Below are 27,636 nucleotides of genomic sequence, written 5' to 3'. Positions count from 1 at the left end.
TGCGTAGACATTACAAGAAATACTTTATTGTTGAACTGAATCGCTAAACGAAAAGTGTAGCACCTTAAGTATAATTGAGCTAATGTTCCTGAACTCACGCCACCGTTGGCGCAAACCTCAACATCACCTTGTGCGCAGCCTCGTAGTCCGGATGGGTAAATTCCTTAACCCGTTGCAACCATGCGGTCATCTTTGGTCTGCCCACCCTCGCATCGTAACCGGTGAGTTCTACAAAGAATTTGAATTAGAGTTCGTAACTCCAAGAAGCTTAAAATGTCAAAGTTCTTACTAGGTTGCTCAACTTCGCAAGCCGCAACCAAATCCGCAATGGAAATGTCCTGACCCGCGATAAACGGCACATCCTCCCGCAGCAGGTTCGACTCGATAAAGTCCAAACAGGCAATCATCTCCGCCCGAAGCCGTTCCGCGACCTGCCTCTCAACAGCCTCTCCCCGCAGCGGTCCCCTCCACACGTACCGAACATACCCGGCACAGTGCAATCGGGTGTTACTGTGCTGCCACTCCAGGTACTCGTCAACCCGCGCCCTCCTCCGGCTATCCCGCGGGTACCAATGGTCCGGCACCGAGTGCTCCCGCGACAAATACCTCAAAATCGCAATACTTTCCGCCAGTTTAAACCCCGACTCCTCCTCCACAATCGCCGGCAGCTTCCCGAACCGGTTCACCGTCCGCAAAAACTCCGGCGTCGTGTGCTCCCCTGAAAGTAGACAACCCACGCGACGGTTAAGGTCGGTCACTCACGCGCGCTTAAGGTCAGCAGCACCACTCACATTTTCGCAGCGCCGTCGGACACTTTTGGTGCGGGATTTTGGTCTGCTCGAGGAAAATGTACAACGCACGGCAAGGTTGCGAGATAAGATCGTAGTAGAAGCGGATGCCACGCGCCGCGGCCATTTCCCCCGGAAGTGGTCACTGAACTAGTTTTTGGCCAAGGTTGCGTGTATTCGGTGCGAGACAAAGCGCGTCCACAAACAGCTGTCTAAGACAGATCTGGAATAACTGGTCTGGATGTGACTTGACTCAACTGTTGACTGAGCTAGAGCTTGGTGGTGTGAATGAAGCACATGCGTTGACGGGGGAGAAACGTGATCAGCTGATTAGAAACTACACCAATACACGCGTGTGCGAATAAAGCGTTTCTAGAGGTGTAGGACTGTTAAAGGTTCATTGAATAGTTTCGACTTTCAATGTAAAAACTTAGACGAATTGATAATTTAGTCATTTTGGCAATTTTGGATATTTTGGCCATTTCGGTAAATTTGGTCATTTTGGTAATTTCGATCATTTTGGTCAATTTGGCCATTTTGGTCATTTTTGTTATTAACGTCATTTTGTCAATAACGTAATTTTGACCATTGAGGTCATTTGGGTCATTTATGTCATTTTAGTCGTTTTGAACTTTTAGGTCATTTTGGCCATTAATGTCATTTTAGTCATTTAAGTCATTTTGGTCATTTAGGCCATTTAATAATTTTTAATATTTAGCAGAGGCGACTCGTGCCCGAAAGAAGTACCTGTGCAAAGTAAAAAAATGTTTTTAAAGATTTTTTCTTTCCAATGGCTTTTATTTTTACGTTTTATTATTTTTATACTATTATAATTTTTGGTTTATGCAAATAAATAATTAAAATTATGTTTTTTATCTCGTTAAAATGTATTTTTAAGACTTAATCTTTAGCGTGGGGAATGTGGAAAAACAGAGCAAGCACTGCCATCCTTATCGAAATTCAACTGAAGTTATTGAATATTATACTGAATTTTAAAACTATTCATCAGGATGTTAGAAAAAATACCACATCCTTAACAAAAAAAACTGTTTGTTGGGCTTTTTTAAGCCCAACAAATATTGACCTAACTTGGTTACTATTTAAAAATTAAATTGTCATTTTACTCTATACTTATTAGAACCAGGTGGTATCGCTTTTGATCCTTTGCCAAATTTTTAGAGAATTGAATTTACTCACTGTTATGTCCTCATGGTTTTGGAATTCAAATTCCGAATAAAAAGAAGGGTTTTTGATGTTAAAAACAAAACTTTATTGACATGAATCCGAGATAACTAAAATATTTGTTTTTAACATCAATGAAAAAAAGTTTTCAGAACAAATTCATGCTACAATATATGATTATAATATATTCAACTAGAGTGAACCGGGACTACAGTCTGAATAAACACAGTCGTTTTTGGAGCATTTAATGGCAACAAATGTGCAAGACCGCACCGGGTAGTAATGCGAGGTCTCCCGAACGTGGAACCGGATTACATCAAGGAGCTGCTCAAGACGGAACATCAGCTGGACGTCTTGGCAGTACACGCCATCAGGCGGAAGCAGCAGCTTCCCGCCATCGATGAGACGCCTTTCATCGTGCTCTTCCCCAAGGGGCACACCAGTCTGAAGGAGTTGAGTAGCAAGGTAAAGAAAGTGGGACCAGTCGTCGTCCGGTGGGTAGCCTACCGGAACAAAGAACCGCACGTGACCCAGTGCAAGAACTGCTTGCAGTTCGGTCACGGAACCAGTAACTGCCATCTCAAGCCTAGGTGCAGCAGCTGTGGGTGCCCACAGCACAGAAAAGTGCAAAGCAGAAGAAACGGAAGCCAAGAAATGTGTCAACTGTTCTGGATCCCACGAGGGTCTGGACCGCAGCTGTCCCAAACGTGCGCAGTTCATCCAGTCGAGGCAGCAGGCGTCCAAGCCGAAGCCGCCAGCATGGAAGAAGGACAAACAGACTCCTGCAGGAGCCGTGTTTACCGCGGCGGATTTTCCTCCGCTACCTGGAGCGGTACCGGAAGATAAACATCCTCGTCCCGCAGGAAGAAGTCAAGGAAATACTGGCGCCGACGCCGGTGCAACCCCGAAGGAGCAACAAGGTGAACGGATGCTGTACAGCGAGTCGGAGCTGTGGGCCATTTACCGAGAATACAGAGTTCGCTTGAGGCAGTGCAAGACACCCGAGGAACAGATTGACGTGATCGCACACTTGCTGACACATGGCACGAGAAAATGATCATCTGATTCAGTTACGTTTTTTTATTATTTATTATTTGTTGTATTTTTGATCCTCGGTCCTAACCTGGTCGTAAGCTGTGAAGAAAAAATGGCAACAAATCTTTAACTTTTTTAGGACTGCATCCGCTTTAAATAGAATCATCCGAAAAATAAAATAGCGATCATGGTTGAATCTACTTTCATAATTCTTCTCATGTGTCCCGATCCTGGAAAAAGCACAGTACTTTTTTGTTTCAATTGTTTCAATTTAATCTATCAATCACACTATCTTAACTTAACATTATATCACTTTCCAATAGAGCAAGAATCCACTAGTAACCAAGACAGTCGAAGAGGTTCAACGCACGCAGTTGAACATTCCAGTTTTAAAACAATCCAACACCAGTCTGCGCAAAACAGCCTGATGCCTAAAAGTGCGCCAAATATAGAGCAATATCTGTCGTGCTCTCGCGCTCTCTCATTTATTCATGCTCCCAACGTGCTGTCAACGCGCTGGCTTGTTTACCTTTTGCATGCAGCTCCCTGGAGAGCTGAGCGAGCTAAGTCGGCTGGGCCTGGGGGTGGCATTTCGCTCTCTCCCAAAAATGCTGTCAGTTCACGCTCTCAGATTGAACCAGATTTACCAACACATCGATACTGCCGCTGCGTATGAATAGGAAACTCTTTACATGTGTTGATTTTTTTCTGTATGGAGATTTTTTCCCCGACGTTCAGGGGGTCGGTGTTGAACGCGACCAGCATTTGCGCGTGGCCCGCTAGGCTGGCTCGCTTTAGTATTGGTGGGTTGTAAAGAGTGGTAAAGAGTAAAGGGTGGCGGGCCAAAGCTTTTTCGGTGCATGTAGCGCTGCTGAACATAGGGAGTTGATTTTGTTACCGTATATTCAAACAAAAATTGTAATAAACAATTGTTGTATGTTGCTAATTTAAAAAGCACCGTGGTACTTAAATAAAATAATTATCCGCTTGGAATCGGCTACCTGTTCAATGAACAGGTTGAACAGGTGGACGAGTCGCCTCTGATATTTAGGCCGTTGCAAATATTTTTTAATGTTTATGTCATCATTTTGGCCATTTAAGTCATTTTGGCCATTTTGGTCATTTTGGTCATTTTGGTAATTTGAGTCATTTTGGCCATTTTGGTCATTTTAGTCATTTCGGTCATTTTGATCATTTTGGTCATTTTAGTCATTTTAGTCATTTGAATCATTTTGGTCATTTCGGTCATTTTGGTCATTTTGGCCATTTTGTTCATTTTGGTCATTTTGGCCATTTCTTTCATTGTGGTCATTTTGGTCATTTTGGCCATTTTGGTCATTTTGGCAATTTTGGTCTTTTGGCCATTTTGGTCGTATAAGTCATTTCGACCATTTCGTTCATTTTGGTAATTTTGGTAATTTTGGTCATTTCGGTCATTTTGGTCATTTTGGCCATTTTGGTCATTTTAATCATTTTGGTCATTTTGGTCATTTTAGTCATTTTAGTCATTTGAGTCATTTTGGTCATTTTCGGCATTTTGGTCATTTCTTTCATTGTGGTCATTTCGGTCATTTTGGTATTTTGGCCATTTTGGCCATTTTGGTCATTTTGGCCATTTTGGTCTTTTTAGTCATTTTGGTCATTACGGTCATTTTGGCCATTTTGATCTTTTAGTCATTTTGGTCATTTCGGTCATTTTGGTCATGTCGGTAATTTTGGTCTTTTAGTCATTTTGGTCATTTTGATCATTTTGGTCATTTCGGTCATTTCGTTAATTTCGGTAATTTCGGTTATTTTAGTCATTTTGGTCATTTTAGTCATTTCGATCATTTTGGACATTTTGGTCGTTTTGGCCATTTTGGTCGTATAAGTCATTTCGGCCATTTCGTTCATTTAGGTCATTTTGGCCATTTTGATCATTTTGGTCATTTAAGTCATTTTGGCCATTTTGGTCATTTTGGCCATTTTGGTCATTTTGGCCATTTTGGTCATTTTGGCCATTTCAGTCAATTTGGTCATTTCGGTCATTTTGGTCATTTCTTTCATTTTGGCCATTTTGGTCATTTTGGTCATTTTGGTCATTTCGGTCATTTTGGTATTTTGGCCATTTTGGTCGTATAAGTCATTTCGACCATTTCGATAATTTTGGTCATTTTGTTCATTTTGGCCATTTTGGTCATTTTGGCCATTTTGGTCATTTTGGCCATTTCACTAATTTTTCTCATTTCGGTTATTTCGGTCATTTTAGTCATTTTTGGTCATTTTGGCCATTTTGGTCATTTTGGCCATTTTGGTCATTTTGGCCATTTCGGTCATTTTGGTCATATCGGTCATTTTGACTTTTTTGGTCATTTTAGTCAATTTTTCCCATTTTGGTCGTATAATATCATTTTGATCATTTTAGTAATTTTGGTCATTTTGGTCATTTTGTTCATTTTGGTCATTTTAGTCATTTTGGTAATTTTAGGCATTTTGGTAATTTCCGTCATTTTTGCCATTTTGGTCATTTTAATCATTTTAATCATATTAGTCATTTCGATCAATTTGGCCATTTTGGACATTTTGGTCTTTTGGCCTTTTGGTCATATAAGTCGTTTTGGTCATTTCGGTCATTTTGTTCATTTTGTTCATTTTAGTAATTTTGGTCATTTCCGTCGTTTTTGCCATTTTGGTAATTTTAGTCATTTTAATCATATTAGTCATTTCGATCAATTTGGCCATTTTGGACATTTTGGTCTTTTGGCCTTTTGGTCATATAAGTCGTTTTGGTCATTTCGGTCATTTTGTTCATTTTGTTCATTTTGGTCATTTTAGTAATTTTGATCATTTTGGTCATTTTGGTAATTTTAGTCATTATGGTCATTTAAGTCATTTTGGTCATTTTAGTCATTTGGTCATTTTGGTCATTTAAGTCATTTTGGTCATTTCCGTCGTTTTTGCCATTTTGGTAATTTTAGTCATTTTAATCATATTAGTCATTTCGATCAATTTGGCCATTTTGGACATTTTGGTCTTTTGGCCTTTTAGTCATATAAGTCGTTTTGGTCATTTCGGTCATTTTGTTCATTTTGTTCATTTTGGTCATTTTAGTAATTTTGGTCATTTTAGTCATTTTAGTCATGATGGTCATTTTGGTCATTTCGGTCATTTTGGCAATTTTTGTCATTTTGGTCATTTCGGTCATTTTGATCATTATGGTCATTTTGGTCATTTTGGTTATTTGGGTCATTTTAGTCATTTCGACCATTTTAGTCAATTTGGTCATTTTAGTCATTTTGGTCATTTTAGCCATTGTGGTTATTTTGGCCATTTTAGTCATTTCGGTCATTTTAGTCATTTTGGTCATTTTGGGTATTTTAGTCTTTTTGGGCCATTTTGGTCATTATGGTCATTTCGGTAATTATGGTCATTTTGGCCATTTTGGTCATTTTGATCACTTTGGCCATTTGGGTCATTTAGGTAATTTTGATCATTTTGGCCATTCCGGCAATTTTGATCATTTAGGTAATTTTGATCATTTTGGTAATTTTGGTTATTTTGGTCATTTTTGTCATTTTGGTCATTTTTGTCATTTTGGTCATTTTTGTCATTTTGATGTTTGAGATCATTTTGGCCATTTAGGTCATTTTGGCCATTTTGATCATTTTGGCCATTTTGGTCACTTTGGTCATTTTAGTCATTCTGGCCATTTTGGTCACTTTGGCCATTTTGGTCAATTTGATCATTTTGGTCACTTTGGCCATTCAGGTCATTCATGTCAATTTAATAATTTTTGTCCCTTTTATCATTTTGGCATTTTTTGTTATTTTGGTCATTTTGGACATATTAATAATTTTGAACATTTTTGTAATATAGATCCATTTGCTGTTTTTGGTAATTTTGATAACTTTTGTCATTCTGTTTATTTTGCCCAATTCTGATTATTTTAGTAGTTTTGGTAATTTTGAGCAAATGCCCAGGTCATTTTGGTTATTTTGAACATTGTTGTAATTTTCGTCATCTGTATTTTTTTTTATTATAATTTTATCTGCGCTTTTTTCCTCAACAATTTCAAACCGCTGCAAACAAACCAAACTAGTGTAAATAAACACATTTCATTCTCAACACGCATGCTGCGATTCACACACAACCAGCATGACTTTTCCTACTGTAGTGGTACCGTTTACCGCCGTGGTAGTGAAAGTGTTGCGTAAATGAGTATGTGTTGATGAAACACGCAGCTCAGCCAAAAAACATTGAACTTTGAGCTTATCAGAGCCGGTCCGTCGTTTCGCACAAACAGAACAGTTCTAAAAAATGGCCTCCCGAGCACTAAAGTACTACTACGACCTGCTGTCCCAGCCGTCCCGCGCCCTCTACATCCTGCTGGAGCAGAGCAAGATACCGTACGAAAGGTGTCCAGTTGCGCTTCGAAAGTGTAAGTTTTGGGAGACGTATCGCAGACTTGAATGATAAGAAGCTTACCTTTTCAGTGGAAAACCGCACCACCGAGTTCAAGGAGACCATCAACCGGTTCGGCAAGGTCCCGTGCATCGTGCACGGGGACTTCAAGCTGGCGGAGAATGTGGCCATTCTGCGATATTTGTCGCGGGAGTGTCCCGATCTGCCGGACTTTTGGTATCCGCGGGAAAATCTGGCTCGGGCCAGGGTTGACGAATATTTAGAGTGGCAGCACACGACGATTCGGGCCCAGTGCGCGCAGTACTTTCTGTACGTTTGGATGACGCCGCTTCTGGGGATGGAGCTGGACCCGGCGAAGGTCGAGCGGCTGCGGAAGAACATGGCCGACGGGTTGGACCTGTTTCAGCGGGTGTGGTTGGAGGACGGGAAGAAGGCGTTTGTGGCCGGGGAGAGCTTGAGCTACGCGGACGTGCTGGCAGCTTGCGAGATCGAACAGCCCAAGTGTGCGGGGTACGATCCGAGGGAGGGGCGGCCACAGTTGGCCGCGTGGATGGAACGGGTGCGGCAGGGAACGAACCCGTACTATGACGAGGCGCACAAGATTTTGTACAAGTTTACGCCGAAGGAAATTGCGACGCCGACGGTAAAGTGAGCTCAACGGTAGTTTGACGTTTGCTGTGCAATGTAGCCAAACAATGCCTGTATTTTAGATAAGTTCAATAAATATTTTTTAGACTGGTTTTCAAATCAACAATTTGTAGAGAAATATGCCGAAAACTTGACCCAAGAAACAAAGATGTAAATCATTTAAGAAAGCTTGTCACTTAAGAAAGTTGTGTGGAGATTACACGATGTACTCCATAACTGTGTGTAATACAGGTTTGTTTATACACACCGAGCATACATCCATACCGTACTGTACATTCAATCGGCTTAAGAGAAAAACAAAGTGAGTTCGACTTTAAACATATCACACCACTACACACAAACTTTCAACTTATTATCATTCAGCGACTTAACCGAGAACTCAGTCGTCAACAACCCAGGTTGAACTCCAGTTATCAAATCGAAACCAGCTCTTCACAATGTCCAAAATCCTTCGCTACTACTATGACCTAATGTCCCAGCCGAGCCGGGCCCTCTACATCTTCCTGGAGAAGACCAAAATTCCGTACGAGCGCTGTCTGGTGAACCTGGGCAAAGGCGAACACCTGACCGACGAGTTCAAAGCGGTCAACCGCTTCCAGAAGGTCCCGTGCATCGTCGACAAGGGCGGCGACCTCAAGCTGGCGGAAAGTGTGGCCATTTTGCGCTACCTGGCGCGGGAATATCCGACGGTGGCGGACCACTGGTACCCCAAGGATTCACGGCTGAGGGCACGCGTTGACGAGTACATGTCCTGGCAGCAGCACAACACGCGGGCCACCTGTGCGATCTACTTCCAGTACGTGTGGCTGCGGCCACACATGATGGGAACCAAGGTCAATCCGGAGCGGGAGGAGCAGCTGCGGGGACAGATGGAGACTTGTTTGGACTTTATCGAGCAGGATTATCTGGGGAAGGGGGAGAAGTTCCTGGTTGGGGATCAGATCTCCGTGGCGGATCTGTTGGCGGCATGTGAAATTGAGCAACCCAGTGAGTAGTACTGGGAACTTATTTGAAGTTCTTTGTAAACAATTGGTTCTAACCTTGCAGAAATGGCCGGATTCGACCCGTGCGCTGGACGACCCAATCTGACGGCCTGGATGGCACGAGTTCGAGAGGAAACCAATCCGTACTACGATCAGGCCCACAAACTGGTCTACAAGATTGCACCGGCCAGCGTTCCAAAGCCGAAACTTTGAGTGTTGTTTTTATTAAACGAAATTTAACTTTTATTATTGTGTTGCGTTTCAGTGATAAGAAGACTCTTATCAACATCACACCCGAAATAAGGTACAAAATCGGCAAATTCAGTCTGTAATCTGCTCTGAACAAATCTCCACGACCTTTGAGTTAACCCCTCCCGAAAATGTCCACCGAACTCCGCTACTACTACGACCTAATGTCCCAACCGTGCCGTGCCCTCTACATCTTCCTCGAAATGACCAAGATCCCGTACCGACGCTGCCCAATCGATCTCCGCAAAGGGGAACACCTCACCGACGAGTTCCGCGCCATCAACCGCTTCCCGAAGGTTCCGTGCATCGTCGCCGGCGGTGACTTCCACCTCGCGGAAAGTGTCGCCATCATTCAGTTCCTCACCCGAGAGTATCCGGAAATCCCGGACCACTGGTACCCCCGGAATAGCCGGACGCGGGCCAGAATCGACGAGTACATGGCCTGGCAGCAGCACAACACGCGCTCGCTCTGCGCCGCCTACTTTATGTACGTTTGGCTGAGGCCACGTATGCTTGGAACGACGGTCCGGCCGGAACGGGCCGAGCAGATCAAGGACGAGATGGAGCGCTGTTTGGACTTTATCGAGCGGGAATATCTGGGGCGCGGGAGCAAGTTCATCGTGGGGGATGAGATTAGCGTGGCGGATTTGCTGGCGGCGTGCGAGATTGAGCAACCAAGTGAGAAATCTGTAGTCTTTTTTGTTGTTGAAATTCATTAAATATTTATCTAATAGGAATGGCGGGTTACGATCCGTGCGCTGGAAGACCCAACCTGACGGCATGGATGGGACGAGTTCGCGAGGTTACCAGTCCGTTCTACGAGCAGGCGCATGCTGTGGTCAACAAAATTGCTGCTGCTACCAATGCTGCGCTGAATAAACTATAAAAATTGGATCCTAAAATGAAGCTAAAAATCAATTTTGAAAAATTAACCTCGCGGTCCTTCTTGACAGAAAAGCTCCTACTTGACAGCTCGTTCCAAGGGGACCATAGTCAATCCATCGAAAAAATGCTGACTTGTAAATTTTTTTTTGTATTTAAATGAAAAAAAGTGTTCGTGTTTTTTTACCGTTGTACATAAAAATTTACATAGGGTTTCAGTACACCATTAATGTTTTGTTTTGAACGAGTTCTTAACATTTTGAAACTTTTTGAACAATGCAATAACAATGTCAATGTAGTTTTACCAAAAAAACAATAATAATTTTAACAAATATTTTTTTTATTCATTAGGCCGTTGCAAATATTTTTCAAAGTTTATGTCATAAGAATATCTTATTTTTGCTTTTATATTCAAATGGGAGTTGAAAATGGATGCTCAACATTTAAATGCGTTTTTCTCAAAAGGATGGTGTGTACATGATGCTTTTTGAAATGTTGGCATCGAACTGTCAAAAACGGCTCGACGGCGGGTGCTCTATTTACATTTAGGTTAGAAAAAACAAAACAGAAATCGCGACGTATTTTTCTCTTATTCAAGTTTCTAATACCCATGAAAAAAAAACAAACTACAAATTTCAAAAAGGGCTTAAATTAACAGGCAAATGTTCAAAAAATAATAAAAATGTTTTTTTAAGTGATGAGAAAATATCACAAAACCTCATTTTTCAGACATGAAACATCGGATCAATAGTTTCCATGATACCATCTCATTTAAACTATGGAGAGTGCCGCAAAAATAAAATCTTTGCAACAAAATTGTGCTTTCATTTTTCGAAATAGATGTTTATCGCGAATAAAGATCATTAAACCATACAAAATGTCAATTATTACTGTCCCTGTCCGATCAAGATGAAATACCATGCTCTACACAGCAAATTCTGATGTTCGTTTTCAGTTAATATTTACTAAAAACCAAGGGGCTGGAAACTCTAATGTTACTTAGGAATACTGAGTATACTAACGATATTCCAGTATACTTGTTAATATACTAACCGAAGAGCAATAAACTGTTAGTATTATATTATAATATTAAGATACTCTTCGTATATTGGTAAGTATACTGGCGATATGTAAAAGAAATAATAAGTACACTAACATATATTTTGATATACTGGTTAGCAAAATAATTATAGCTCTAAGAATTTCCAACCCTTTGCTTAAAACTGCACTACTGGAATGTTCAGTTAGTTTTTCGCTGAACTTCAGTTAAGATTTGCATGGAGCTGTCAAAGTTTTCAGGTTTTCATTTACTGAGGTTAAATTTAACTGAATACAGTAATGAGAAATTGGTGTGTAGACCATGCTTCTTCACTGAGTAAAATATGACTATTTTTTGGAAACTGAGTGAAAATCACCTCGTCAAAACTCGTGGAAAAACACTTCGGCTATGGCCCATTTACATTTTATTTGCTTGATTTATTCAAGATTAAAAAAAGTTCACGTGGTTTCTTGATGGCCCCTTATGACATTTGGATAGCCGAATCGTAGACAAATGCTATTTTTGTATTTTTATCTCATTTTCAACATAATTATTTTGAACGCATTTTAGTCAAATTTGAGTGGTTGATTGCAATTTGGCCGCCATCTTGGATTTAAAATGTCCAAACTTAAAAGCTTTTTGAGGTCATGTGTGAGCTCAACGACCCAGCATAAGAATTCGAAGAAAAAATCGTAATTCGATTATCCGAAGTGGAATTTTTTCAAGAACTTTGAATAATCGAGTCTGGACTGCAAGTTGTAAAATCTGTGACCTGGAACCCATGCAGCAGCAATCGTTCTCCCGTCCCAAATTCAACCCTGGCCGTAGTTTGAAGTTTAATTTCTCACCAGCGGCACAAAATAACCAGAACTGTCAAAAGTCCCTTTCATTCTTTCGCGAGTGTTCCTTGCAAATCAACACACGCTTCTTTCGCCGAGTGACGAAATTTCAAAAATATTTCTCACGCACCAAGTCACACGACTTTTTTTTTTCGTCCCCCGTCTGCAGTAAGCTAATCACGAGACTCTCTCGGAGTCGCTCAGTCTAATCACACCACCCCGTTCCTCCTCCCCGTCAAGGTCACCAAAAAGGTAAACAAATGGGCAACTCCGTAAGTGCCAGTCCGGTGGCCGCTCTGCCGGCTTCCGTCGAGGTGCCCCCACCGCAGAGCGGAACCGACGCCAAGAAGGAGAAGCCCAAGTGCAAGGCGTGCTGTGCCTGTCCGGAGACGAAGCGGGAACGTGACGCTTGGTGAGACTTTCGGATTAGTTCGTTCCGTGCGGGATTCGTTATGTAACCGCGGGTCTTTTTTTTTTCTGCGATTCTTTCTTTCAGCATCATGGAGCGAGGAGAGGAAAACTGCGGCCCGCTGATTGAGAAGCACAAACAGTGCATGCGAGACATGGGATTCAATATTTAAGGAAGTTGACCAGTGGGACAACTGAAGAGAGCTGAGTCATCATTAATCATTAGTTTTTGCTAAGCAAATTGGGAGTTTCATCATGTTTTCTGTAACGCGGAAATTCGTTTCATGACTGAGTGTAAATAAGTGGCCAGATAGAGCGAGAGAGAGTGCGTGAGGATCGCGGTTTTAATTTATTATAATTTTTGAGCGATTGAGGAAGAAGAGTGTACTTAAATTTTTCGGTCATAAAATAAAAAAGTTTGAGTACCACAAGGCGAAAAACGGTGCATTTTACTGATACTGAAAGATAAGAAGCCTTGGCGTGAATTGCAGTTTTTGGAACCGACATTGCAGATAAGACAATTTCAAGGTGATTGCATGAAATTTGAAAGAATTGATACAAGCCGGGTATCAAATCAGGCCCACAAAGATTAAAATAGTTAAGTATGAAGTTTGATAATTACTTCGAAATCCGATTTCACATTTGAGTATTCTTCAAATCTGTTTAAAAATCAAATTTGTAACATTGGTCAAAATTAAGCCGGGGTATGAGTGGAACGCGGCGATAAAATTATCGGTTTACAACCTTGACAGGAATGGCTTTCTTTCCAATTTGTTCTATTCCATCGAAACAATCTTGTTTCACTTAAGACAAACCATGTTATTCAATACAGATTACGCAAATATTTGAAAAATAAAAAAAAAGATGCAAATATTTAAACCTAAAAATCCCCCCCAGCTCCACCTACCTCTTACTTGATGTACTTGTCCATAAACTTCTTGTGAAACTCGGACCGCAGCGAATCGTTGATAAACTGCGGCCCCTTCTTCTCCGGCTCGGACCGGGCACAATTCTTGAACACCACATCGTCGTCCCAACGCCGCTTCACCTTCAGCTCGGCCTTCGCCGTCGATGCGTAATTCAGCAGCGGATTTCCCGACAGAATGTTCTCCATCCGGATGCGTTCCTCCTCCTGGCGCTTCTCCAGGTCCTTTTTCGCCTCGTCCTGGGCCCGTTCGCGCTTGATCTTGTTCAACTCCGCGAGCAGCGCCGCCGTGTCGTCCTCGTCGGAATCGTCGTCCGAGTTGTCCGAATCGACGGGGTCGTCCGCGTCCAGGTTCTGCGGCGTGGCATCCACCTTCTGGCGCTTGCTGCTGCTGTTGGCCTCGATGGCACGGCGCACGATCGACGACGGAGTCGCCGAAGAGGACGTGGCCTTGCCCGGTTTGCCGTCGCGTTCGCGCTTCTCCAGCTCCTCGCGGAAGTCACGGTTGCGCAGCTCCTCGGAGGTGCCCTGGCCGGCATCTCTGTTGGAAGTTGGAGGAAAGATTAAGTTTCCGGAAGATTCCGACAAGAGTGAGAAAGGGTAACCAATTCCATACCTGTACTTGAGCTTCGTATGGCCAGGAAGATCTCTGCTGGAGTACTGTCGTGAAAGCGCGCTAAGATCCTTCTCGCCGCGGCCACTTCCTCCGCGGGCCGGATCAAACGTGGGGCGAGCGGCGGTGGTCATTTTTGGACGATTTGCGACGCGAAAAACCTAATTCTTAAACGATTTAGCACGCACTTTTCACTGAACAAGGAGGAATGTTGTGTTGTTTTGATGAAGTTTGACAGTTGCTACCACAGAGTTCAATTAGGTACAGACGGAATACTTAAACGCCCGGTCGGAAATGGCGGGCACAATTCTGGCGTTCGTCTGGGGGCTTGCGCCAGCCATCTGGCAGAATTTCACCCAGATTTACCCCAGATTTCTGCCATGATTTCTGGCGAATATGACACAAACCGGTCGTGCACGGTTCAACCGATTGAACCGGTTGATTTTTGTGCCAGACAGCTGGCAGAACTTTCGCCCGATTTTCGCCAGATTCATCTGGCGTTACGCAAAACTTGTCTAGGATAAGTGTGCCAAGTGTGTCTGAACTGCACGACAAACGTCCGCCAGCGCCAGACACTCAAATTTACCAGATTATTTTCCGAGTGGGCGGTAAAAGAATTTAAACACTGAAATAAGTTTACCTAGTGGAATTCAATTTGCTGCATGGGACATCTGTTGAAGAAGAACCAAAACAGAACCCGACCAAACTCTTGTAATTTCATGTTCAAGGTATTTAAATTTTCAACGTAATTTTGGCGGGTGCTTGAGAATCTATCGTGTGACCGGAAACAGAACCAAGATGAGCACCTTCAATGGATTTATTTCCGAAATTCCGGGAATTTCTGTGGACCGTTTTACAGAAGCAAATCGAACCAAGTCAACTGTATTCTTCCTGTCCCACTGCCACACGGATCACATGCTAGGATTGCAAGATCCGGAACCACTTCCGGGTCCCATCTACACCAGTTCGATCTCCGCCGTGTTCCTGAAGCATCGCTACCCTCAACTGGCCGGATGTATTCGCACGCTGGACCTCGGTAAGCCGTCAAGGTCTTTTCACACTTCATCGCACTCTATTCAAACTTCTTTTTTTGCAGGAACAACCCCGATCGACATGCCAACCGGAAGTAACCCAACCCACCTGACCGTGACCACCCTCCCGGCCGGCCACTGTCCCGGATCGGTTATGTTCCTGTTCGAAACCGAACGCGACCGCAAAATCCTCTACACCGGCGACTTCCGGTTGTCCCCGAAAGATCTACGCAGTCTACTTCCGCTCCAATCAATCACCCTCCACGTACTGTACCTCGACACAACGTTCTTCAACCGCACCTACACCTACTTCCCGTCCCAGTCGGAAAGCCTAGCCAAAATCGTACAACTCACCAAAGAGTGGCTCGACCGCGATCCCCGAAACGTCATCTCCTTCAAACTTCCGGCCCTGTACGGTTCGGAGTTCCTGTTCATAGAGCTCGCGCGTCAACTTCAGCAACGCATCCACGTAAACGCCCAGGAAGCCCAGCAGTATCGCTACCTTGCCAGTCTAGACGACGCGATCACTTCCGCCGGCGGAAGTCGCATCCACGCGTGCCTCAGAACCAGTAACGCAAACTACCGGAAGTTGCCCTGTCAGCTCGAACTGGACACGAAATTCGTGCGCGTTCTGCGGCCTTCCGCGTTGCGTTGGCGCAATCTGAAACAGGGGGAGAGCTACAGCTGGAGACTTCGTAAAAACGAAGAAGAATTTGGGATTTGCTACTCGAACCATGCCAGTTGCGGTGAGCTCGAGGACTTCCTGCGGTATCTGAAACCTGAAGAGGTGCGCTTCAACGTGGTGCCGAAGGAAGAAGCCGCCATGGAGATGACGAAGCTGGTGGAAGAGATTTGCCCTCGGGAGAAAGATGATCGCGAGGAGTTGGTGGATCGAGAAGAGTTCAGCTTTGCTGGAATTCAGTACCGGAAGTGCCCTAAAAAAAGTAGCCACGCGTTCTCTGATGAGGACAGCGAGGAAGAAACTGTGATATGTCAACTACCGAAAAGAGCTAGAAGTTAGTATTGAAATAAATATATTTTCCATGAAAGTTTAGTTCTCATCCTGAACCAGCACATGCCTTGCATTCCGCGGCCAACCCCATGATCATTCGCTCCACCGCCGCGTGGTCCATGTCATCCACAATCACAATGTTTCCAGTTCCCTCCTTTTGATGGTTCAGCACGAGCTGACCACGTGTCAGCGATCCGGCAAGTTCCACACTTCCCGGATATTGTTTCCTTTTTGTGATCAGTTCCGGATTGGTGAAGGCCATTGTCACCAGCAGATCGCAGGGCATCCAATTGTCACCTTCCCCTAACGATTTCCGCTCAGCAGGGCTCAAAATTTGTACCACAGGATTCGTGGAGCTTACAATCGTCTCGAACCGCCACGTTTGATTCATCACGAGATGATCGAGCGAAACTGTCTCCCACGGAAATACCGTGATCAGCCCGGGGTAGTTGTTGACCACGATATTGGCGCTCTCGGGGTCGTTGAAGAAGTTAAACTCGGCGGCACTTTCAGTGTTGCCAACGCCGTGTCGGTTTCCGCCCATCACGAAAACTTCCTTGATCAGTTGGCGGGTGCTCGGGTGGACTTTCAGCAGCAGAGCGAGGTTTGTTAGCGGTCCCAAGGTGATAAACGTGATTTCTGAAGGATACTGTAAACTAAATTCTGAATTTGAGCGTTATAAGGTATTAAAACTTCATACAACCTTTGCAATGAGTCTTGCATGTTCACCAATGGCACCCGTTCGAAGTAGCGCCATATTCAGTGGAGGCAAATGGGAGTAATCAACGTCTGAGAATCCGTCCGCTCCAAAGTACATATCCTTTGGGTCCACAACCGGTCCAGGGGTAATCAGGCGTTCATCAGACCCCAAAAAAACTGGAATCTGTCACAAAACACAAATTGCCATAATGGCGAAACCATAAAAACACCACTCAAATACCTCATTCTCCTTTCCCATTGCGGTCAGAATCCGTAGCACGTTCCGACCCACCATGGTCACGTTCGTGTTACCTCGCACACAGCTGATGGCCTCAACCTTGACCTGCGGGCTACTCAGCAGATGATAAAGTGCCCATGCGTCATCGGGGCCAGCATCGACGTCGACAATAACGCGTCGAATTGATTGATTGGCTGAAAGTTAAGATCAAGATTTTACCACTTTTCTGTTTTAAATCGAACTGAGCTTCACAGTTACCCTCAGCAGAGTCTGCTACAATGATGAAAATCATAAATGCCGCCAGAGCTACGCCAACAATGGCAGAAATTTTGCCCATTGCTGATCGCAAGATTCGATCCACCACGAATGAGCAAACCCGACACCAATGACTTATGATCATCGACGGCGGCGACTGAGAACCAAGAACCGAGCGCACTTCAATATATTAAATATGCAGAGCTCTGCTAATTAATACAGCCTGGTTGTGCTATCAGCAGCGTGACTCACTTTAATTAATGCATCTAATTGGCATCTAACACAACAAACAAGCCACTGCGGCTGAGCAACTTCGAAAAGATGGACTATAGCTAGAAAAAAAGCGCTTCTATAATCAGCTTATTGAGCTTGAATGAGATAAGTTATTGAGCCTCGTGTTAAATTTTGGCCAAATAAGAGGAGACAAGTGATAACGACGTCAGAATGATTGTGATAGAAATCCTTTCGGTCCTCTCAACTGAGCCATCTGATACGTACTATCTTAGTTTGCTATCAACTTGGCTTAAAATGACGTGAAATTGCAATTTAATGGTCAACTCATGATTGACACAAACTATTCGAGGTGTTTGCAATTCTGGATTTTTTTTATTAGTAATAAGATTAAGGATAGTATACTATAGTAGTAATTCTATTTCTTTTAGTGGTAATTTTATTTATAGTTTTTAATTTTATTTGGTAACGATATCCTGTTAATAATTATTCAACTTTTTACCAGAGCGAAAAGAAATGATGAGGTCCTATACATTCTACCTCAATCGTGCACAAAAAAATTGCAAATTTTAAGTCAACATTTTCTGATCAAGCTCATTTTTTTTTGAACTACCATCAGAACAAGCAAGAATTTCGATTTGCGTCTAAATCGAACGACTAAGATGACGATCGATGACTAAGATCAACAACTCCCCCACACACACACACACACACACACACACAAATATTACTGTAATGACAAAAGTAACTCACTTTTGAAATAAAAAGTGGAGGAACTTCACTCACATCTCCGGGAAAATACGCCGAAGCTATGTAGGCTTCCGTTTCACCTCGTGCCGTGGGAATTTGTAGTTTTATCGCAACTATATCTTTGAGTATAAATTCTGTTACAGGTACAAATTTTAAATCTCGGTTTATTAAAATCGCTGTTCTTGGGTTTTCGTACATATCATTGTAAATAATTTTGCCTTTTTTAGTGTCTAATCCCAGAACCTGTCCCTTATGGGCCCATGGTTCTTGGATTAGAGCGACACCAACATTTTCTTTTGTAAATGTTTGACAGAGGACTCCTGATGCGCCTTTAGCATGGTGGAGATTTATCTGTAAAAATTTGATTGTTTTGCTCATTTATCTGATGAAAAAAGAGAGAATTTTGCATTTGATTTTGTTTGTCTTACCCTTAGGGATAGTGTTGTCTTCTGTTCTGATCATAGGAATGACCAGAAGATCTGTTGTACTTGGATGGTAGTGAGGATGACCGGTCCGTTTTGGTTCGGAAGCTGTTGAATAACCCGGCGATGTACCCCTGAAGAACCGGTTTCGGGACCTTGACCCCCCATTGTCCTTCCAGTCCATCGGAGCATACGGACGTTTATCCTTGTGCTCACCGGAGTGTTCCCGGTCTGATGTCCCGGAATTTTTGGAGTTCTTGGAGGTCCCCGAAACAGGTTTGTCCTTCGGGTTGCCTGCACGAGTGTTTTGTTTTGAGAAGGTTTTGTTTTCTGGTCCACATGGGTCCCAGAATGGTTGTTATTTAGCTGAGCATTTTCTGAGGACTCTCCTCCTGACTTTGAATCTTTGTTCCTGCTATGACCAGGACATTTGCTCTCCTTGGTTTTGGAGAGCTTTGAGTTCCCAGGTTCAAGGCAGTTGTCTTGATTCAGGCCAGTTGGATTGTCACTCATGTTGCCCATGTTTTCATCGTTATCTTGTTTATCTGTCTTACCTTGCTTTTTCCTAATGTGTGTTTGACCAAATTTATAGTTAATTTGAAAGTTGTGATCCTTGAAGTGGGTCATCGAGGCCTCGTCGACCGTGAAAAGCCACTCAACATGCTTTTCAAAAACAACCTTCCTGTCCTGGACCCTCAATTCTCCGTAGACAGTCCGTCATTTTGGCTTTCGATGAAAACCTTGATTGCCTGGTCGTCATCGGCCACGCTTTGTGGAAAGAATCCGATCAGGACCTCCAACCTTGGGATGTTGCTGGCCTCGATTGCAACGAGGTCGGCACCTTCCACGGCGACAGCGTCGGCACCAAATGATCCAACCATTGAGCAGTTTGGATGTCCTGACAGTTGATCACAAGACATCCGTAACGTTGCCAGCAGTTGGTAAATTTGAGCTTGAACTGCTCATTCCGTTGCAGAGTAACATTGTACAGAATAGCATCCTGCACGATCTGCATCTGTCGTTCTGTAAACTGGCATTGTGGGTATTTGGCAGGAAGAATCCCGACACGGACGAAGCCTGCAACATCCCTGTACGATGGTTGCAGCTGCTGTTGTTGTTTCTGCTGCTGTTGCTGCTGTTGTTGTTTCTGCTGCTGTTGCTGCTGTTGTTGTTTCTGCTGCTGTTGCTGCTGTTGTTGTTGTTGTTGTTTCTGCTGCTGCTGCTGTTGTTGCTGCTGTTGTTGTTGTTGTTTCTGCTGCTGCTGTAGTAGATATTGTTGATGTTGTTGTTGTTGCTGTGAACTCGCCGGTTTTCCGTGGCGAACATTTTCCAGGCGACTGTTAACGCTTGTGTCAGCCTCTTTCTTCCGCTTTTGGATTGGGTTGTCTTCACTTTCGTTGGTTTTGTTTAGATTCCTGGTTCTCTTGGGAGTGGACGTTGACTGTTGGACCGAAAGGAACGCTTGGTCTCTTGGCATTCCACTTTTTCGAAGCTTTGAGAACTTGCGCTTTGTGATCCATAACTCCTCCCAGTTTAGTGGACGGACATTTTCCGGTGTTCCCGGAGCCGGGGTTTCAAGCTTTGGCGGAAATACATTCCGGATGGTAACGTTAATACCGTCGTCACCACCGTCATCGTCCCCACCGTCATCGTCCCCACCGTCATCGTCTCCACCGTCATCGTCCCCATCATCGTCAGCTCCTTTGTCGCCATCCTCTTCCGCGTTCCCTTCATTTAGGATCGACGACGAAACGGATTCCGCGTCATCCTGGGACTCACCCTCCAAGAGCCCTTCTTCTCGTTCTTCCTCGTCCTCAGTAATCATTTTTTCCGGTGTTTTTTCCTTATCATTTTCCTCCATGGTTTCCACTCACTTTGTTCTCACTATTGTTTTCTTTATTTACCTTTTTTTTTTGCACTTTTGTGTTAATATTTTTTTATTTTAGATTTTTTTTGATTTTTTTTCCCGCTTTTCGCAGATTTTTTTTTTTTTATTTATTTTTTATTTATTTTTTCCTTTTTTTTCCTTTTTCCTCTGCACCTTAATTTATTTTATTTTATTTTATTTTATTTTTTTTTTTTTTTCCACCACTTATAATTAGTATTCACTTTTCTCAGACTATCTATTAACTACCGTTTTCAACACCCCGACAATCTATCCTCTGACGGTAGATCATTAACACATTGTTGAGATAGAGCCGCTTTAAGATTGTTGAGATAGAGCCGCTTTAAGAAAAAGAAACAAAAAAATTTAAGTTTTCTTAATATCACCAAAAAACACACCATTTTCTAATAAGGCTTTCTAGGCCCAGTGAAAAAAATATAATTTAACTCAAAAATGACGAACTCCTCGTCACAGTGTCCTGATGCAAACAATGATCGAGCTGTAGCTGTCACAGCCCTGCGAATTATGTTGTCTGACATATCGGGCAGCCAGTCAAAAAAACCAGCTAGAAGTTGCCTGACAAAAAAAAATTGCTAGAAAGAGATAGGAAACCTGATGCAAACAAACGTCCAGCTGTCATGTAAATATACTTTCAATGTGTTGGTAAATTTGTGACTAGAAAGCCTTATAACGATATCTCAGCAACTAATGGTCCGATTTTCAATGTTAATGCATGAAATATTCGTGAAATTTTCCGATCTATTCGAAAAAAATATTTATATAATCAAAAAATACGTATTTTGGGAAATTGAGTTTTAGTGAAAAAAAAGTTGATAAAAAAATCTGCAATTTTTTTTCCGTGTACCTATTTTTTTCTCAAAAGTCCTCAACAATACCTACAACTTTGCCGAAGACACCAAATTAATCAGAAAATTCATTCAAAAGGTACAGCTTTTTGAATATTTACATACCATTTTTGTATGAACAGCAGCCAAAATTGTATGGAGACTTGTATGGGTGAACCAATGACGCAAAATAGCTTATTTGGTCATAGGGAAATAAAAAAATACAAAAAATAAAAATGGTCGAAATCGGCCGATTTTGTAGAGAGTTGCTCTTTAGTAAAGCTTTCTTCAGTTTAAATACTTTGAATTTTAAATTTTTGCCCCCGATTTTTTCTCCTAGTGCAATTTGATCGTGATGACGTCACTAAACCCATGCAGCAATCGCACCATCGAAGCGCCCCCGGGTTGATTCGCTCTTTTTCTATTCTCTTTTCTGTGCTCATTCATGTTTGAGACGCCGCGGCGATCAAAGGAAGCCGCCGCCATTAAATTTTCAACTTCAAGCCGGGCAAGTCGTGGTCGCGATTCGCGAGTGCAAAGTGAGTGAAAGTGCTGGAGAAAATCGCGAAAATTTCTTCGAAAGTGATCGTTTCGTTGGCTTCTGAGTGAAATTCGGTAATTTTTGTAGTTTCCTGCTCTTCAAAATGTCAGAGCTGAAAAAGGTAAGTGAAAACTTGGCCTTTCATTCATGGAAAAACGAATATTCTGGAAAAGTTATATAAGAAAAATGTTACCTTGACAACAGATTTCTTATTCTTACGCTTTGAGGTTAAAATTTTTTGAAAAACTTTATTTTATGATCAGTTTCTGTTATTTTGTACAAGACTTTTTTCAAAATGCCTCTTCCAGCCCACTTAAAAAAATATGGGAGGGGCCGTCCATAAAATACGTTATGGTATAAAAGAACTTTTTGTCTGACATTATGAAAACAACAAGTTACAACATATTTTTAAGGCATTTTAAATATTTAATAAAAGAGTATTTTGTCAAAAAAAGTTCAAGATGGTATGTCAGAGACATAACCGAAAGACATAGGACCAAACAATTTGAATGAGTTTTTGGATTGCTAGTGAAATCTGGAATAAGATTATTTTATTTTGTTTCATAGATTTGTCGGCAAAATTGTCATAAAAGTTCTCCCAAGGTGAACCTTCTTTGAGGGCACCGGCCACTCCAGGTTGTGGCCACTACTGTCGAAATGGCCATTATCATGTTCAGTATCAAAAATCATGAATTTTGATACCCATATTGCAACAACTCGTATGGTTATGTAAATGTCCTCCCAGGGCCCGGGGGAACCTTCTTTGAGGGCAGCGGCCACTCCAGGTTTTGGCCACCACTGTCGAAATGGCCATTAACATGTTCAGTATCAAAAACCATTAATTTTGATATCCATATTGCCAAAACTCGTATGGTTCTGTAAAAGACCCTCCGGGCCTCGGGGGAACCTGCTTTGAGATCACTGGTCACTTCAGGTTGTGGCCACTACTGTCGAAATGGCCATTTTCATGTTCAGTATCAAAAACCATGAATTTCGATATCCATATTGCCAAAACTCGTATGATTTTGTAAAGGCCCTCCGGGCCCAGGGGAACCTGCTTTAAGATCACCGGCCACTCCACTTATGGTTCTGTAAACACTGTCGAAATGGGCATTTTCATGTTCAGTATCAAAAACCATGAATTTTGATACCCATATTGCCACTACTAGTATGGTTCTGTAAATGTCCCCCCAGGCACCGGGGGAACCTGCTTCGAGGGCACCGGCCACTCCAGGTTTTTTCCACCACTGTCGAATTGGCCATTTTTCATGAGAACCGCCGCATCATAGCGACTTCCACCGGTCCGCTTCGCTCGAATTTCCTCCTTCTGCTGCTGCTGGTTCTTCCTTCTTGTTGTTGGTCCTCTTCTTCTATTGGCTGCTGCTGCTCCGCGCCGGCCCGACGTGCACAGTTGGAGAGCTCGTTCCAAAGTGACTTCCTTTGCGAAATTTTCTGCTTAAATAGCGGCACAGCCGGAGAACGGCACAAAAGGGGCGCGGCCTCGAATACATACGCTCGCTCTGATTGGTCATCTGTCCGATTTGTACTGAAAAATTACTCATTTTGATTGCATGTTTTAAGTGCTTTAACTATGTTTAGTCAAACTATCTATGTAGTTAAACGATAGCTGAAGTCTTTCTCTTTCGATTGGTGGTCCAACCGTCTGGATTGATTCACGGGAAAAAAAGATATAAGCGTTCAAAATGTCCCCTTTTTTAACGCTTAAAAGTGACGCTTTGGATCGAATTTCTGAACTGGCCCCCCAATATAGTAAGTAAAGACATAGTCCTATGTCAAAAAAATTAAAACCATCCACTTTAACGACCCCCGGGTCTTTTGTGGTCTCTATTCTTCATGTAAACTAATGTCAAAAACATAATCAGTGACTTTTAAACCCCGCCGTTTGACATGCATGATTATTAAAACCCGCCAAACAAATCGCAGCAAACTGGTTGTTGCTCAGGGAAAATTTCCTTGTCATAAATTTTATGTATTACTTTGAAACGGTGGTGATTTTTCAGTCGCACAGTTGTTCTTAGTTTTAGATTCTCTAGATGTTTGATTTTTATTGAAGAAAAGGCTTAGTTTCTTTGGATGTAAAACGCGATAAATGGAGGAGGTTTTTAAATACGTATTTTTGGTTTAATTTATCCTCGCTCATCCGTTTGCATCCCGTTTCATAAGAAAACATAACGACACTTCTGGACATAGTTCAATAATTTACATGAATATTGGTTTTGGGTTGGCTGAAAAGCTAAAATCCACGTCAGAAAGCAAATCTTAAACCTCAGATCTGGTTTGCTTAACGCCTTTCTTGATCTTGTAGCAATGCAAAGGAAACGGAAAGAATCTGAATTGCTTCTTTGCTCACTGTTTTGTCCAAGACAAAACAATGATTAAAGAAAACTTAAAAAGCTTAGTAAAAAGCCATACAACACACAAACACCCCTCCCCACACAATCTGCTAGTAATAAATGATCATTCTTTTAATTCAGATTCACTTTGACTTAGATGAACTTTTTTTTCAATTTTTACGCCGAAGCACCAGACGCGATCAGGGGGATGACTTCACCTTCCATCATCCGTTCAACATCCGGAACCACACAATTTAATTTTGGTGGGACCTAGGGTGGGACTGTCGTGATGAAAGTATGAGAACCGGATTCCTAAATTAAATTGGTCACTTGTCCTGACTTCGGTGCGATCCGGTCCAGTTTAAAATCAGGACCTAAACAAACCAAAACTAAATCAAACCAAAACATAAAATTTTTGACAAGGACATTTTCCCTGAGCAACCACCAGTTTGCTGCGATTTGTTTGGCGGGTTTTAAAAATCATGCATGTCAAACGGCGGGGTTTAAAAGTCATTGTTTATGTTTTTGACATTAGTTTACATGAAGAATTGCAAGTTTCTGCTCGAACCCAGGAGTCCGAAGGCTTGAATGGGGAGAGCACCCAAACCTCTTTCTACTCCAAGGAACCTTCCACCCCACTATGGTACATTGGGTGGCCAAGTTTCAAAAAAGTGACCTTCTCCAAATATTTTTATACGGCATGGACTCACAAAAAGAAACACACAACAGGAAATAATAAATATTTGACTTAAAATGAATTTATTACGCTTAACAAAAATTTGTTGGTGGGGAGGAGGAGAGGGGGGGGGGGGGGGGGAAAGAAAGAGGAGGGAGGGGTTGTGTCCTTAAAGTGGGGTGAGAGCTTATCCATAATTTAATAATATAAACTTGCAATATAAAATATATGCAATTCTGTTTCACTTGCAAATGTATGAAAAGACTATTTATTATAAACAATCAACTATTGAAAAACATGAAAAGTCATAAAAATCGATGTATATCATTTCAATACCATACAATTACCTAAATTTGTATCAAAAAAACATTTAAAAAGCAAAAAAATAATTTGGCCGCCTGTTTGTATGGAGATGGCCCATAGTGCACCCCAGTGTTTGAACTGACGACCTTCGGATTGCGAGTCCAACCGCCGCCAGCGATTCCACCGGAGTAGGTTTGGTTTGGTGTGTTGTTTGTACTTATGGCATGGAGACGACTCCTACACCTGGAATGACTTAACGGCCTAACAACCAAGGCCGGGACCGACATTTTACTTCCTCATCCGATGGAAGGTTGCAGCAGATGGGAATCGAACCCAGAATCATCCGCTTACAAAGCGGACAGCGTAACCATTCGGCCACGCACTGCCAGAGTATTTTGTATTACGTTTAAAAAAAAAGTTATCTTTCAGAAAGGGTTGCGTTTACGTTCTTTTGCCCCTTCATCCCCTATCGTTTTACTGCCAACCAACACTTGCAACGCCTGCTGCGATATGAACGAATCCTTGTTTACGTTTTGAGTTTATTCAGTTTTTAGTTCAGTTGAATGTAAAATGCAAGCAACAATCCCTTGCAATTTAGTGAAATTAGTCAAGTTTCTACAATGTCGCGGCATTTCCATCGCTGTCCGGACCTGTTCGTCCTCCGTTGGTAATCCGGTCAAACAGGAATGTCCTCGTAAGTATTTCGATTGCGATTCAAAATTCAACCAGCTAATTCAAACCAATCAGCTCAAACCCCGCCGTACCTGACCCTCCATGGCCAGTGGCCATCGACCGACCGTGCCGCCTTCCTCACCGGCATGACGGTCCTGCCCAACTTTATCACCGAAGCCGAGGAGCAATCGCTGCTGGACGAAATTGAGCCGTACCTGCGCCGGATGCGCTACGAGTTTGACCATTGGGACGATGCCATCCACGGGTACCGGGAGACGGAACGGAAGCATTGGTTCCCCGCGAACCGGGCCATTTTCGACCGCGTCAAGCAGCTGGCCTTCGCCGGGGAAACGCTGCCCTACATTCACGTGCTCGATTTGACCGCCGAGGGCGTCATCAAGCCGCACGTGGACAGTGTGCGGTACTGCGGGACGACGATCGCCGGGCTAAGCCTGCTGTCGGACTCGGTGATGCGCCTGGTGCGGACGAACGATGAGGAGCAGACGAACGCGGATTATCGGCAGATTTTCGCCAGCAATCGGGAGGACAAGTACTGGTCGGATGTTTTGCTGGCCAGACGTTCGCTTTACATTATGAAGGACATTGCAAGGTACAAATTCACCCACGAGATTCTCGCAGGGCAGGATTCAGTCTTCAAGGAACGGCACGTGGACAAAGGACGTAGAATTTCCATCATCTGTCGGAACGACCCTTGACCGTAGAGGTGTGACCGCAGTAAATCAAACAACATTGTAAATAAAGTTCGCAACTAGTTACATTCGTTTATTCAACCCAACTTCTCCGTTTCCGGCTTAATAACCTCCGCGCTGTCCGTCGTCGCCGGCTGGGTGCTCCTCTGCAGCAGATTCTTGCCGAACCACACCGGCCGGCTCTTCTCCATCTCGACGATGCGCTTGCCCTGCCAAAACTCCGCCGGCTGCTCGTCCCGCTCCCGGTCGTACAGCACCACAACCTCCCGGTCCACCGGGGCCAGCCCCAGCTGGGCCTGAATCTTGTCCTGCATCTGCTCCGTTTCGGCCTTCACCTTGCCGTAGCAGGTCGGACACAGCACGCCCACCTCGTGGTCATCGCCGCAAGTGGCGCACATCCGCAGGTGCGTCTTCGGCGTCAGAATCTTCAGCTTGTAGTCCGGTGTGCCAAACTTGCGCTTGAGTCGCTTCTCCAGCGTGCGCCGATGCTTCGGAACGGCCCACAGAATGCCATCCCCGAGCAGGGCCTTCAAGCTGAAGGGGTCCGGGTTGCTCGCGGAACGATGACCGCCCTCGATTCCGGCGAGAGCGAAGGCACCTTCAGAATAGAAAGAATCATGTTAATAAACCGCGCGTTACGTAAACAAAACTCAAAGAACACTCACCTGCCGGTGGGAATCCGGAGCCGGTTGGGAAGCCGAACCAGACGGGTAGCTGCTGCTCGAATCGTTCGAGGGCCAGGCGGAGACGGCCGAGCCACACGGAAGTCATTTTTGTGGAGTTTTGGAAAAAACACTTTGGATTCAAATGCAACCAGATTTTGAAAGGCCTGCTGCGATTTCTAGAGCCGCAGCATGTTTTTGGGAGGTTTTGTTTACCTTCTGGAGAACTGTCAAATCGACAAAAACCCAGTGTGAAAAAAATGTGGAAGATCACGTTTCAGTGTAGGGTAACACCACCTATATTGTCAACTTTTGCTAAAATTTAAGGTTTTTGGTCTGTTCATGGATCAGCTAATTT

General features: G+C 43.3%; 10 protein-coding genes across 10 annotated transcripts; 6 read left to right on the top strand and 4 right to left on the bottom strand.

Moving 5' to 3' along the window:
* LOC6047044 (glutathione S-transferase theta-1) lies at nt 1-1,057 on the bottom strand. Its single transcript, XM_001864117.2, has 3 exons — nt 792-1,057; nt 290-718; nt 1-228 (listed from the first exon to the last, which is right to left on the bottom strand). Exons 1-3 carry the CDS (start codon nt 913-915, stop codon nt 95-97), a joined length of 687 nt encoding a protein of 228 aa, XP_001864152.2. The 5' UTR covers nt 916-1,057; the 3' UTR covers nt 1-94.
* A 6,140-nt stretch (nt 1,058-7,197) lies between these two features.
* On the top strand, nt 7,198-8,153 carry LOC6047043 (glutathione S-transferase theta-1). The gene is made up of 2 exons (XM_001864116.2): nt 7,198-7,422; nt 7,478-8,153. The coding sequence occupies exons 1-2, from the start codon at nt 7,302-7,304 to the stop codon at nt 8,056-8,058; spliced, it is 702 nt and encodes a 233-aa protein (XP_001864151.2). The 5' UTR covers nt 7,198-7,301; the 3' UTR covers nt 8,059-8,153.
* A 58-nt stretch (nt 8,154-8,211) lies between these two features.
* On the top strand, nt 8,212-9,283 carry LOC6047042 (glutathione S-transferase theta-1). The gene is made up of 3 exons (XM_038248294.1): nt 8,212-8,355; nt 8,418-9,041; nt 9,102-9,283. Exons 2-3 carry the CDS (start codon nt 8,492-8,494, stop codon nt 9,248-9,250), a joined length of 699 nt encoding a protein of 232 aa, XP_038104222.1. The 5' UTR covers nt 8,212-8,355; nt 8,418-8,491; the 3' UTR covers nt 9,251-9,283.
* A 91-nt stretch (nt 9,284-9,374) lies between these two features.
* On the top strand, nt 9,375-10,187 carry LOC6047041 (glutathione S-transferase theta-3). The gene is made up of 2 exons (XM_001864114.2): nt 9,375-9,964; nt 10,021-10,187. Exons 1-2 carry the CDS (start codon nt 9,418-9,420, stop codon nt 10,170-10,172), a joined length of 699 nt encoding a protein of 232 aa, XP_001864149.2. The 5' UTR covers nt 9,375-9,417; the 3' UTR covers nt 10,173-10,187.
* A 1,879-nt stretch (nt 10,188-12,066) lies between these two features.
* LOC6047040 (cytochrome c oxidase copper chaperone) lies at nt 12,067-12,894 on the top strand. Its single transcript, XM_001864113.2, has 3 exons — nt 12,067-12,214; nt 12,287-12,458; nt 12,543-12,894. The coding sequence occupies exons 2-3, from the start codon at nt 12,307-12,309 to the stop codon at nt 12,625-12,627; spliced, it is 237 nt and encodes a 78-aa protein (XP_001864148.1). The 5' UTR covers nt 12,067-12,214; nt 12,287-12,306; the 3' UTR covers nt 12,628-12,894.
* Nucleotides 12,895-13,252: 358 nt separating this feature from the next.
* LOC6047039 (protein CWC15 homolog) lies at nt 13,253-14,248 on the bottom strand. The gene is made up of 2 exons (XM_001864112.2): nt 13,996-14,248; nt 13,253-13,920 (listed from the first exon to the last, which is right to left on the bottom strand). The coding sequence occupies exons 1-2, from the start codon at nt 14,124-14,126 to the stop codon at nt 13,365-13,367; spliced, it is 687 nt and encodes a 228-aa protein (XP_001864147.2). The 5' UTR covers nt 14,127-14,248; the 3' UTR covers nt 13,253-13,364.
* Nucleotides 14,249-14,637: 389 nt separating this feature from the next.
* On the top strand, nt 14,638-16,066 carry LOC6047038 (protein artemis). The gene is made up of 2 exons (XM_001864111.2): nt 14,638-15,028; nt 15,089-16,066. Exons 1-2 carry the CDS (start codon nt 14,791-14,793, stop codon nt 16,042-16,044), a joined length of 1,194 nt encoding a protein of 397 aa, XP_001864146.2. The 5' UTR covers nt 14,638-14,790; the 3' UTR covers nt 16,045-16,066.
* On the bottom strand, nt 16,041-17,441 carry LOC6047037 (pyrimidine-specific ribonucleoside hydrolase RihA). The gene is made up of 4 exons (XM_001864110.2): nt 17,231-17,441; nt 16,976-17,166; nt 16,739-16,918; nt 16,041-16,684 (listed from the first exon to the last, which is right to left on the bottom strand). Exons 1-4 carry the CDS (start codon nt 17,370-17,372, stop codon nt 16,082-16,084), a joined length of 1,116 nt encoding a protein of 371 aa, XP_001864145.2. The 5' UTR covers nt 17,373-17,441; the 3' UTR covers nt 16,041-16,081.
* An 8,277-nt stretch (nt 17,442-25,718) lies between these two features.
* On the top strand, nt 25,719-26,682 carry LOC6047035 (alpha-ketoglutarate-dependent dioxygenase alkB homolog 7, mitochondrial). The gene is made up of 2 exons (XM_001864109.2): nt 25,719-25,928; nt 25,982-26,682. Exons 1-2 carry the CDS (start codon nt 25,805-25,807, stop codon nt 26,620-26,622), a joined length of 765 nt encoding a protein of 254 aa, XP_001864144.1. The 5' UTR covers nt 25,719-25,804; the 3' UTR covers nt 26,623-26,682.
* On the bottom strand, nt 26,664-27,511 carry LOC6047034 (39S ribosomal protein L32, mitochondrial). The gene is made up of 2 exons (XM_001864108.2): nt 27,282-27,511; nt 26,664-27,214 (listed from the first exon to the last, which is right to left on the bottom strand). The coding sequence occupies exons 1-2, from the start codon at nt 27,385-27,387 to the stop codon at nt 26,694-26,696; spliced, it is 627 nt and encodes a 208-aa protein (XP_001864143.2). The 5' UTR covers nt 27,388-27,511; the 3' UTR covers nt 26,664-26,693.
* Nucleotides 27,512-27,636: the final 125 nt, after the last annotated feature.

Source organism: Culex quinquefasciatus, chromosome 1 (genome assembly GCF_015732765.1).
Source record: "Culex quinquefasciatus strain JHB chromosome 1, VPISU_Cqui_1.0_pri_paternal, whole genome shotgun sequence".
NCBI lineage: Eukaryota > Metazoa > Arthropoda > Insecta > Diptera > Culicidae > Culex > Culex quinquefasciatus.
The sequence above is the reverse complement of the archived record's forward strand: the minus strand, read 5'-3'. Positions and strand labels throughout refer to the sequence as shown.